Below are 12,360 nucleotides of genomic sequence, written 5' to 3' on the forward strand. Positions count from 1 at the left end.
CTCCTGCACTCATTTGTTTCTGCTCTCATTCTTGTTATGTTTTAGGGCTTGGGGTAGCATTGAGGAAAAAAAGGTCACCCCATTTTCTGAAGCAAAGTGTCTATATGTTGACACCTGTGATTCTGCTTAAGAAGAAAGGCACTAAGAGATAGTCCTGGAATTTGTCTTTCTGATTTTGATATTCTGTTTAAATTATTGCAAAGAAATTCTAAGGTCTTAGAACAACTATGCCTATGTGTGTAATTTGTGCATAAAGTGGGACATGAACTCAAGACTGCCTTGGTCATGCTCTGCTGACCTCCCACAAGCTCAGATCAGGGTAAAAAATATAGCATGAGCCTGAAAGAAGAAATCCTGAAATAACAATAGGACATGTAATCCTGATCTTATAATGTGCAGCTTGTCATAGCCTTACTGTCTAATGAAATATAGCAGTACTGCAGCTCTCCATCAAACTGAATAAGCAGAACTTGCTATGAATATTTAAATGATCACATCCAACGAGGAGCATGCTTTCCTTGGTATTCCTGCTGTTTCAGAGCATCAAGGACACTAAAGTATTATAGAGATGAAAAGGAAGGTTTAAGACTCTAGCAAGGACTTCGTTTTTCCTAAAATCCTAGTTTTATAGCTAGGTGAATGTAGGTGAATAGCTAGATGTGAATACCTACTCTTTCATGTCTTGTCTATTTACATCAGAAGCTCCCAGAGAAACTTTTCTCCCCTGAAAACTGAAAAAAGCTCTTTTTTTTTTTTTTTCTTTTTTTTCTTTTTTTTTTTTTTTTGAAATGCTAGATAGCACACATAATGCATTTCTCTTCAGGATGTCAGGACGCTTCAGAATTTCCTCTGCAATCATCTGCAATAAAGTCTACTTCGTATCACCTCTAACACCATCCAGTATACAAGACACATTATCTTATACTGCAAAAAGATGGCAACCCTTTACCCCACAAACCCAAATGGAGTCACACAGTCTGTGCAATTGTTCCTATTCTCTCCTTTGGTTCATGGGGGGGTGGTAGGCAGGAAATCCTGATTTCCTGGCTTGATGATACCTTCCATTTATCCTTAAATTATATCTTAAAAGCCAGAGTTGCTGTAGATGATGAAATGAAGGGAAAGGGCACTTTTCCAATTTAGAAATGCTATTAACTGTCCACATGTACAATATCTTTCCCTGCAGGTCATAAATCCTATACCTGCTCTGAAAGTTTTTATTTCCTGTTATGTTCTATACTCCATCCAGAACATTAATGGAGAAATGAGGCAGCAGTATATACATTCAACAACAAAAAGATGAACGGTGTAAGCTGGATGGCACTGTGATGGAGAACTGTTATTCATCCCCAGAGCTTCCCAGCAGTGGCTTGTCACATGGGAAAGTACAACAGTGGTTAATGAGGCAAATGCATTCTTGTGTAGAATCACAGGAGAAGGAATCTGTTTTGGAGATTCTGTTTTCCAACATTTGCTTTATGAATGGAAATGCTGGTGGAATTGGTTCACCTCCGCTAGTATAGAGTTGTAAAATGTGCTGTAGACATCACTGCGTCATAGCAGTCATTCACTTACTGTCATCATGCCATCAAGCAGTCCAGTCTCTGGTTTTGGTGGTGCCTGCAGACGCTCCATTGACCATTTCTCAATGACTGATGAAACCTGGGGATTCTCAATGTTGAGCAGACGAAACCCTGTCATATTTACTCCACTGTATCTGTAGGGTTCCAGGTCTAATGCAAATAGATCCTAAATCATCATTAAGAAAACAAACAAAACCAGATGTAGCATTTTTAAAGCAAGATGTTTGGAAGGTACAATTAGGCCAAAACTGTATTTGATTTTTCAATCCAAAGCTTAAGTGCGCTTAAGTGTTCTGTGTTTTTTTTTTGTTTGTTTTTCCTCATGTGAACTCTCTGCTTGCCCTCAAAACCTAGTCACGACTGCTTCAGTTATAAATCTGAATAAACCAAAGCTGTGTGAAATTTATGACAAACCACATATCTGCTTTGTTGGAATGTAAAAATCAGTCCCCCACAACAACGTTATTTTGCAACCAACCCGCACAACACTATCTAATTTTAATTTATAACAGTCCTCCAGCAGCACTACAGCTCTGTCAAACCAACACGAGGAATTAGTTGGCCAACGTCAAGCTTATTTCTCAACTTGGGGAAGGAAAATTCCGAGAGATGTCGAGAGCAATACACTTTTTCTGCTTATGAACCCCATTTTTCTCCTGCCTTGCCTGCTTCAGGTGACTCGCTGCCAATATGCCTAATGGACGTGTCAGGCCAGTGCGCAGTAACTCCGTGCACTGCAGTGCTTGGTGTTTACAGGGCTGGGAAATAATGGATATTCTAAATGGCATAATTGTGTGGCGCGTTCTGCTGCTAGATTTATCAAGCAGTGGGAAGATGCTAACTGCTTTTCAAAGCCTGAAGGCTGGTTTTTCAAAACAACTTTTTGTTGATCCCGGCAAGCTAGTAAAATGACAAATGTGGTGGTCATGGTTTAATACCACAGTAGCCATGAAAATGTCAGCATTTACAATACCACAATGCTGAGATACCACCAATGCTGCTTACTGCTTGTTCTAATGTATGCTCCATGCTACCTTCTGTATACTGTTTTTCTTGGTCACCATTATATGGTAGATTCATTGCTATTGTATAAAACAGTATGATCCACATTAAACACTAAATTTTCACATTTTTCTTGGTGTTAAAATGGGCTCAGAAGAGTGCTATTGCAAACTACTACTTCAAATTCCAAACAGTTTGAGAGTCTTTTCTGACTAATGAATTGATTCGTGGATTCAGAATAAATTTTCACTTCCACATAAAATTTTATATGGAATGGAAATAAAGATTAATCTGATGCACATGAACTGACATAATCCAAATGTCTAGGATTGTTCTAGTAATATTGGCTCTTGGCTGTCTTTCTAGTCTGTCATGCGAATAGATCTTAAACACGGATTGTTATATGTGGTATGTATGGTAAAATGTAGGAATAATGTGTCTGAAATGAATATCCATAGATTTTTACTGTAAAATAAAAATTAATGTTTTTATTTTCTTATCATATTTCCCAAGTGAGATTATAAATATAGGATTTTTTTTGTTTGTTTGTTTGTTTGTTTGTTTGTTTGTCTTCTATATATATGAGTAAACATTTTAGCTATTACCTGTGCTTGTCCAACATGTGCTAAGACAAAGTACACATCTTAACCCCTGAATTACAGTCTTCTTTTTACATTGTACTCAACAAAAATAGCTTGGAGGGACAGGGTCAATGCAATAGACTGTGGTGGTCTTCAACTAGCTAATAATTAGGTGATGCTTTTTAAGCTAGGTAGAGAGAGACTGAAGGGCAAGCTCACATACTGTGCAGGACGGGGACTATACCCCACTGCCTGCAGAAGTCTTGATCTCAGCACCACCACAAAACCTTAAACTCGTGACTCCTGGTATACTAAGGAGTGTTAGTACTCATTCTCCAGGGGATTCCTTGAGTAATTGCAGTAAAATACACCGAGGGAAAGGGTTTACTTGGCCTTTCTGCAACATCGAAATTTCACTCCCAAATCTCCAGTGTTTCTTACCAGTGTTGTAAAAAAGTAGTGGTAGTATTCAGTCATCATTCCCATGGAGAGAATCTGTTGAAAGAGATTAAAAATTGAGTGTACTTTACACTAGACGCTTTCAGTATACTCCACTGTCTTTTGAAAAGCACGGATTAATCTGGAACAATACATTACAGGTTATAAAAGCTTGATTACAATAAAATCTACATTTTTCTTCAGGAGCAAAAAATAACATATTTGTATGTAAATGATGTTTTTATCACCTCTACTCAGGAAAGAGATTAAAGATTGCAAAACTTCTAGGACAAGAAAAATGACTGGCGATAATGAGGAGCTGATTTTTTAAAAGTGAAATTCTTTAGTCTGCAGTTTAGAAGTGTTAAAAGGAAATTTACTAGCAGACAATGGAATTTATAGGAAAAAGTGCTTAGATGCATTATTTTTATTCTACATTACCATGTGAGAACAAGACACTTGGTGAGTGCTCACTGAAGTAAACCAGAAACAAAGAAAAGAAGAAAACTTCTTTAAATGCCTTTTGTTTCACCTGGGGAATTCAGGTCTGCGGGAAGTTGTCAAAATAGCTAGTAGGAACGGATTTTGGTTCCGGAATAATTTTCCAGAGTCAGATGTTTTTAAGACATCTACCTCTGCAAGGTAAGGTGGTGTTTCTGTGGCAAGGATGCCATTTAAATGCAAACTGACTGACGACACTGGGCAGAAAAGGAGGAAGACTTTCTTCCCAGCCCTCACATTGCAGTGGTGCTTTAAGGAAAGTTCTACGGGGATATGTTTTTGCTCCAGCTCTTCTCCAAAAATTGTTGAAAATGCTTACATAAGATACCCCTGATCACATGTACGGGGATGCCCTACAGCTCCAGCACAGCATCACCTATCTTATCACCACATCCATGCATGTTGTTACTGTGACGCAAACATTTTGCCCTCTCTGGGATTGTGTGAAGTGGAGGAACAACTGTGAGCTAGGAAACTAGTGGTAAATTCATTGTCGTGACAGAAACACGGGCAAAGGTTAAGTGTTATTCAGTCTGGATCAGAGTAAAGTAAGCATGTACTATTAATAGTGTTTTAGAACACTTTCAGCAGTGCCTGAATAGCTACTTGAAAGACAGGGGAAAATAATATGATTTGGCTTGCCAATATTCTTTGCCTCTGAAAATCAGTTGCGTGATTGTGTATGGAAATTCCTTACATAAAGAAAGGAAAGAACCTGAACCTTCTAAGCTGCAGAAGATAATAATCAGTGTTAATCACAAACAACTAATCCATTTCCAGCCACTAAAAATCAAGCCAGAAGGCAAGTATTTTATTGAAACACTCCATTGAATTTACATGTCAAAATTGCCTTTTTTATTTCTTATTTTAATAATCCTCTTCTCTTCCATTTCTTAGAGTTATTTTATTACCTGTAAAAATGAGCACTCTAGCAATCATGAAGAGTGATGTTCCTTCCCTATTTATGCACAGAAAATGATATATAGCAGCATCAACGTAAACTTCTGCATGCTGTGTTTCCCAGCTGATTTGACTGGACTCAGTTCTGTTCCCTGAAGCAGCTGGATTTCTGTGACTACAGTCCCTGCTGTGGGAAGGAGGTGTCAGGAAGGATTTTTATGATGCAGGTTTCTTTTTAGCTGAAACTGTACTGAAATAACCCAATTACTTCATATGGGGCACAGAGCAGCCACTCACTAATAATGATTCACGTGTGGTTTGAACCCAGGTAAACCTCTGGATGCCCAAATTTAGCTGGTCCTCTACAGGAAGTTCATAGTTAGTTCATGGTGCTACATTATTATGAAAGCTAGATTATATTAATAAATGGGACAAGGAAGGATACAAATACACAGATTTAAATTATTGATTCATTAGAGTTTTAATTCTAGCCTGAGATACAAAATCTGAAATCAAGTCATTGCATTTCTGTTATCAGAATGTGTAATCTCCAATCTGCCTGTGTAGAAATAGTAAGACAACAGAGGACCAGGACAATGCCAAGTGATATAATGCCTTAAAATACAATTTTAAGTTAACTAGAAGTACATATTAGCTAGAAAGATTATAAAGTGTGTAGCGGGGTGGGTGGGGGGGAAGCATTACTTAGCTTGTGCTGCTGCAGCTACACTGCTCCTGGGTATGCAGCTAGTTAATGCAAGGTAGCCCAGTTATTACTTTCCCCATACAGCCAAGGGCAATAGCCTGAGAGAGAGAAGTGTTTGTCTCCTGAACACATTTCTGATTAAAACATTTTTTGAAAGTATTGATTCCCAAATAATACACGATAAACTGAGCTGGCAGGACACATACACATGCCTGTGAATAATAATGACTTCAAAAGTCATGCTACAGAACTGTATTTGAAAACAAAACAGAACCAGAACACTTGAAAAACAAGGGCAATTGCAGCAATTGCATGTGAAAAATGGGATTTGACCAGCAATGTTATCTGCCATAACCAAAATGCAGGTTCACAATGACCAGTGGTGGAAGGGTGTCCTAGATTTGGCATGGACCTGACACCAAGAGTGCTGTGAGAGAAGCTTGCTGAAGATCTCCCTTCCAAAGAAAGTATTGCAACCACCCAGAAAAGCTTAACCAACATGTCATTTTTGTACTTTCTGTATTAATAATGACTCAATTAGGATGTGAAGCTACAGATAGCTGGAAGGAAGCTCATAAGTGGCACACATGCAATAATAATGTCCTTTTCTGGCTAAGGAATCAGCACTGATGCTGGATCTGTCCCAGGCTGGCCTCTGATTTGCCACTGATCTCTGGCCTCTCATTTAGCACTGGTCACATGAACAAGCTTCACTGGTTGTCTTCCCCTCTAACACTTGTTAACAATGATAATTAGTTAACAGGTACATAGCATTTTTCTGTGACTTGCGAATTAGATTTGTAGATTGACCTAAATAGGGTGCTTTTTATTCACAGATATGAAAGGATTTGCAATAATAATTTATTTCTCTTCTAGGGTAGCATTGTTGCTAAGTAAAATTTCCAGTGAATGGATGGATTTTATAATAGTATCGAATGCCCACTCTAAAAGATGGTATTAGGAAGACAGAAAATGGAGGCAAGTTAAAGCAACAGTGAGAGGAATGTTGGCTATTGTGCTGAAGACCACAAAGCAGTGCCTTAATGACTCGGATGCTCCCATTAGTGTAATTAGAAAAGTTGCACTTGTGTGCTCTCAGCAGCAAGGACTGATTTCCTGCTCTCTGCAACACAGCAGATACAGGGGCTGCAGATTCCAGGAACTACCAAGAGACAGACAATAGTAAAAGCATGGTAGGAGCTTTCAGATTGGGACACCTGAATAACCTGGCAAAGCAGCTGCACAGGCTCTTCCCATAGAGCAAGCGCCCTCCCCACTGCAGAAAATGAGAACAGCCCAGAAGATACAAGCGAAGGCAACGAGATTCGGTTTTGTGTATATAGCTGTCCATAAGAAACTAGAATGGAATTTCATTACATATTCCTATTTAAATAACATTGTGTGCAATTAGTTAAATAATTATGCATCTGATATAAATGTCCTATTTAAATAATAACAGCTTTTACTTGCTGTGGAACTTAGCTGAATGTAAATTAGTGAAACCAGGATAAAATACTCTGCATTCTCCTTGCAGATCTCCTTCCCATCCAGTCCTGTATAAAATCTGTTCTTTAGCCAAACCCAGATATGGGTTATTGTGGTAAATGAGATAAAGAGACTTCCATCTCTAACTATCCATTTCAAATAGGGTGTTTGCACTTATGTGTAGCAGACCTGTGCTTTTAGCTGTAGTTCATGAACTACAGTGTGAATCTGAACAAGCATCAATGATCAAAATATATATGTCAAGTGGACAGAGGCTGTATCAAAATATAATCTCATATGTCTGTAAATTTCTTTGGGTTCCTTGTTCTTGGCTTGCATTATATCTCAGCTCTAACCTCTGTTCATTCGTATTGTGGAAAAAAAAATAATAAAAAAAAAATCTCCTCATTTAGAGCTAGTCTCAGTCTTCCTTCAAGGAGGGCTGTAACCAGACTAATGGAACCGCATCAGATACTTCACTTACTTTCACTTAGCATTTTCCTCACTCATGCTATTATTCAATTTCATGAACATTAAATGAATGCATTTCATTATCCAATTAATTAGTACCACCATTATGTTCTAGGATCAGCAAGATATGCCATGATGAATAAAGTCCCTCTGCCTCCTAGCCTCTAAAATGTTCAACATAAAAGCACTGTGCTTACTGTGCTTTCCTGGACTTCATGCAGGCAGCTTTAATCGTTCCTGACTGGAAACCTTCCATGTAACCTATGTCACACATCCACAGCATCAATCCAGCTTGAAGTGGTAAAAAGTTCCTCCAACATGGACATGAGTCATGTCAAGAAACATGACGAGTTTCACCTCGAGTACTGTGTTCAGTTTTGGGCCCCTCGCTACAAGAAGGACATGGAGGTGCTTGAGTGGGTCCAGAGAAGGGCGACGAAGCTGGTGAGGGGCCTGGAGAACAAGTCCTACAAGGAGCGGCTGAGGGAGCTGGGCTTGTTCAGCCTGGAGAAGAGGAGGCTCAGGGGCGACCTTATCGCTCTCTACAGGTACCTCAAAGGAGGCTGTAGCGAGGTGGGGGTTGGCCTGTTCTCCCACGTGACTGGTGACAGGATGAGGGGGAATGGGCTTAAGTTACGCCAGGGGAGTTTTAGGTTGGATCTTAGGAAGAACTTCTTTACCGAAAGGGTTGTTAGACATTGGAATGGGCTGCCCAGGGAAGTGGTGGAGTCACCATCCCTGGAAGTCTTTAAAAGACATTTAGATGAAGAGCTTAGGAAATTGGTTTAGTGGGGACTGTTAGCGTTAGGTCAGAGGTTGGACTCGATGATCTTGAGGTCTCTTCCAACCTAGAAATTCTGTGTGATTCTGTGATTCTGTTTCCCAGTATTGGAGTCCAGGTGTAAAAAAGGCCCATAGAAATAGGACGGAGTGAAAGCATTGGCCCAGGGGCCCAAAAAGCTGTAGCTGGCTCCTTATGCTTCCTGAAGAGATCCCAGAGAGGTTGGGCAGTGACATTGTCTTTGAAGCTCTGGTGTGGTCATAGTCTCACAGTACAGACTGAAAACACCCCATCACTTTGAAAGTTCACTTGAATTTGCACCATCCACTGAAGTTTCCAAGGCAGCAAAGAACTACATGTGCAAGAAGTATGGGTGGTGGTACTGCAAATAGTTTGATAGCATGGCTAACAAGAACAGAGAAACAGAAGATTCAGAAAAGCAGAGTTATGATGAGAGAGAGAGGAGAACCAGTGAGATGAATATCTCTGCTTCTCACACTGGGGTGTGGGGGTCACCTGGGAGGATCTGCCACAAGTATTTCTTCAGCAGCAGTGAGAACAGAATAATCCTGCCTTTTCATAGCAGATAGTAGGCTTCAGCCTCTCTGACAAGCTAATGGAAGGAGAATACTTTGGAACTGAAATTTTATATTCTCACAGTTATTTTACTTAGAATGTGTACAATGGTGACAAAGTTTTTGCACTTCTGTAGGAACCACATTAGTTATTTTGCTCTTTGTCACGTAGAGAAAGTGAACACAGAAGTCTTTATAAAATGTTTTATGAGTGTCTTAAACCTGATTAAATATGCTTTACGTTTTATAAAATTTATTTTAAAGGTGTGGAGGAAGGAGTAGATAATTTAAGGCTAGTAGCAACATAATTTATGAGATGTGAGTTTGCCTAACAGTAAAATCTATGCCAACTATTGGTGCGTTATAAGAGTAAATTGAAGGTTAACCCTAACAACTTAACCTCTTGAACAAAGTTCCTGATACAAAAAGACAAAATCGAGAAAAAAAAGATACAGTAAGTGCAGAACATATTGGAAGATTTGCACCCCAAACAGATCGCTGTTTGCAATAACTAGAATTAACTGACTTGTGCGATTGCTTACCTAGTCTAGACCAGCACTATATCTCTGTCCACAGAATATTTCAGGTGAGTGTTGTAAACACCATGTTTTTCCCTAAAAAAAAAAAAGTGTTTCTAAATTCCTCATATAATTGATTCAGTCCTGTTGGTCTTAGGCATATTTGGAAGGTGCCTTATTACCTCATGCTCTCAGGGATGTCTGTTATGGAGCTTGGAAAGACAGGAGATGCTATGCACCCTTGCAGAAGGGCAAGATAGGCACAGTATTAAACAACCTGGGTGGCTCCTACAGAGCTTGAGCAGATCCTGAGCTGGGTCTTTGGAGATCACAATTCTACCTTTAGAAACCTCAGCTGCACTTAGCTCCTGCTTTCAGCACCTGACTCCCTACTAGATCTTGCTGCTTGTCAGAACATTTGTTCAATCTTTATGAATTTTAAAGCTCCAGTAACCAATATTTTCAAATAGGCTATGGGAGTGACAGACCAGCTAAAACTTTTTCCATCAGCTCTGCTGGTGCAGTGCATCTTGTTTGAAAACTCTGCTGGTGTAATGTTTTGGCTCAAGTAATTTCAGATACCCTGATGCCTGTGGCATGGGTCATTTTGGGCAGCAGATGTGCTGGTTTGGGAGGTTACCTGTCTACCTGGCACCAGCAACAGAGATGGAAACCTCCTTTAGCCACCATACACCAGCCACACAAAGTTACCAGCCCTCAGGAAGGAATATAGAAAAAAAAAAAAAAAAAAAAAAAAAAAAAAGATTGGAGTAACGATTGGAAAAGTCAGTAATTAATAACCACAATTTCTGTTTACTCCTTCCAGATGTGGATGATGGAAGGGCCAGGTCTCATTAACCTGGTCAGGGACTGTGAAAGGCTGGGCTCTCTGCAGCATGTCAGAGAGAAGGGAAAATGTGTGAGATTAGGGAATAGGTTATTCAGCGTCTTGCAGGCTTTGTATTTTGTTTAAATTAGGTTATTGATTCTCCTGTTCTTGTGCACAAGGAAGAAGAGTGGTTCGATGGCATTTTAGTTGAAGCTATAAATAAGCAAAACATAGTCCTATTTAAGAGAAGAAATCTGTCTTTTGTGCTGGTTTGTAAACAAAACTCAAAGGAGGCAAGTGAAGAGGTCACCTCCCCATGTCCCAAACCTGGTAACGCAACCAGTCCAGGCAGCTCCATGCTGCCAAACACAGCTCCATAAGCTGACACTTTCAGGACATAAATTTCTGATATGCTAATCCTTTCAGTCCCAGAAAGAGCCTGTGGGTATCCCTTGCCCCCCTGTCCCAGCAAAAAAGCTGTGCCACAGCTGGTGTCCCCCACACACTGGTGTAAGCAGCCCCTCCTTGGAGAGCCACTGGTGCTGAGTTGTAGCTTGGAGGCAGGGAAGAGGTGGCCTTTTGCCTCTTACCCAGCCTAGGTGAGGCTTGGAGGAGGTGAGAGATGCTGCCTGCCTGAGGTGGGGGGTGCTCAAAGGAGACGGAGCCAAAGCTAGTAATGAAGGGACACCCTTGGGCTTGGAGGTGGGAGGTACAAACCCTTGTGCAGACTCCTCTGGGGTGAACCTGGGCAGACTTGGAGGGTGAGCAGGATGAAGGAACCTTGCATTTCATAAGTGATGGGGGCCACATGCCAGTGTGACCCTGCTGCAGTTTTAATCTGTGAAATATCATTCCCACCCCCACCGGCTACACGCTTACACCACCCTAATATATCTTCTGTATGGGCTACCAAGCATTTACTACATTACCGTAAATACAGTGGTCAGACAATAAATTGTTGCTTTGGGGACTGCTTTAGGTAGCCATTGGCTGAATTTAATGATGGTATGTGTTTTTTGCTGCTAACATTAAAGATTTTTCTTAAAATAATTTCTATAGTATTCTCTTTAATATATTGTTGCAATTCAGTGTAAATTTATATAGAGGCTTCTGTGTGCAGGGATGAGAATATGAACCATGGTACTTCAAGCAGCTGACCTACAAACAGATGATCCACACATGAATTCAGAGCCCTCCACACCTTTGCATTTCACAGCTGCCTTTGGCAGTGAGGAATATCAACACCTGAGTTACTGCTGCCATCAACTAGATGCAGCCACAGAAGGATCTCATACAAGACATTTTCCTTTTCTTTCTCGCCTATATTTATGATGCTTCCTTTCCTGCAGCTTTGACCTACAGGTGTACCTCCCTTAATTTTCCTGTTTTCTTCCACACTGCCATTCACCATCCTTCTCTGGTCTCTTAAGGCATTGGAGAGCATTATCTGTATTTGCAGCCTGTCAGTTGTCTCCCCCGATCCATTTCCCACACAAACTGTTCTGTCACTTTGCCCTGTCTTAGTGCATCTTTTAGCACTTCCTCTTCTTCTTTTGACACTAAGGTTATTTATTTTTTTATATATATATATTTTTTTACACTCAGTCTGGTACATTTGAAGCTCTGTGCCTCCTGCAGTGTGCCAGACATCTGCACTTTCTTCTTGCAGATCCCTGAAAATCCATGCTGTCAGTTCCCCCACAAATTGCATTTGGGAGCAGCTTGTTCCTGCTGACATGTTTTAATATTTTTGGACAGCCCTCCAGCAAGCAGAGTGCAGCTGGACAGACAGCAGCCTCCAGACAGCAGCTCTCCTACCCACCCCTCTTCTCACATAGAGCTGCATGTTGCAGTGTGCTCCCCATCAGGTGAGAGAGCAGCTATGTGATTGCACACCCTGCCCTTGCTCTTTCCTCATGTTCCCAACATCATGCCTACATCTGGTCTCACTGTAAATACATAACTTGCATGGAGAAAACCCTAAAATATA

The 12,360-nt window shown here is 40.4% G+C and overlaps 1 protein-coding gene across 4 annotated transcripts in view; it reads right to left on the reverse strand.

Annotated features, from left to right (window-relative positions):
* Positions 1 to 12,360, reverse strand: part of GRIK1 (glutamate ionotropic receptor kainate type subunit 1) — a 167,123-nt gene that overhangs the window by 54,459 nt on the left and 100,304 nt on the right. For all 4 annotated transcript variants that reach the window (XM_027449230.3, XM_027449232.3, XM_027449231.3 and 1 more), the window contains exons 5-6: positions 3,608 to 3,661; positions 1,576 to 1,749 (exon numbers count right to left, since the gene is read on the reverse strand). In XM_027449230.3, coding sequence (XP_027305031.1) covers positions 1,576 to 1,749; positions 3,608 to 3,661 — 228 coding nt within the window. The remainder of the gene's footprint in view (positions 1 to 1,575; positions 1,750 to 3,607; positions 3,662 to 12,360) is intronic.

This window comes from Anas platyrhynchos, chromosome 1 (assembly GCF_047663525.1).
Source record: "Anas platyrhynchos isolate ZD024472 breed Pekin duck chromosome 1, IASCAAS_PekinDuck_T2T, whole genome shotgun sequence".
NCBI classification, from domain to species: domain Eukaryota; kingdom Metazoa; phylum Chordata; class Aves; order Anseriformes; family Anatidae; genus Anas; species Anas platyrhynchos.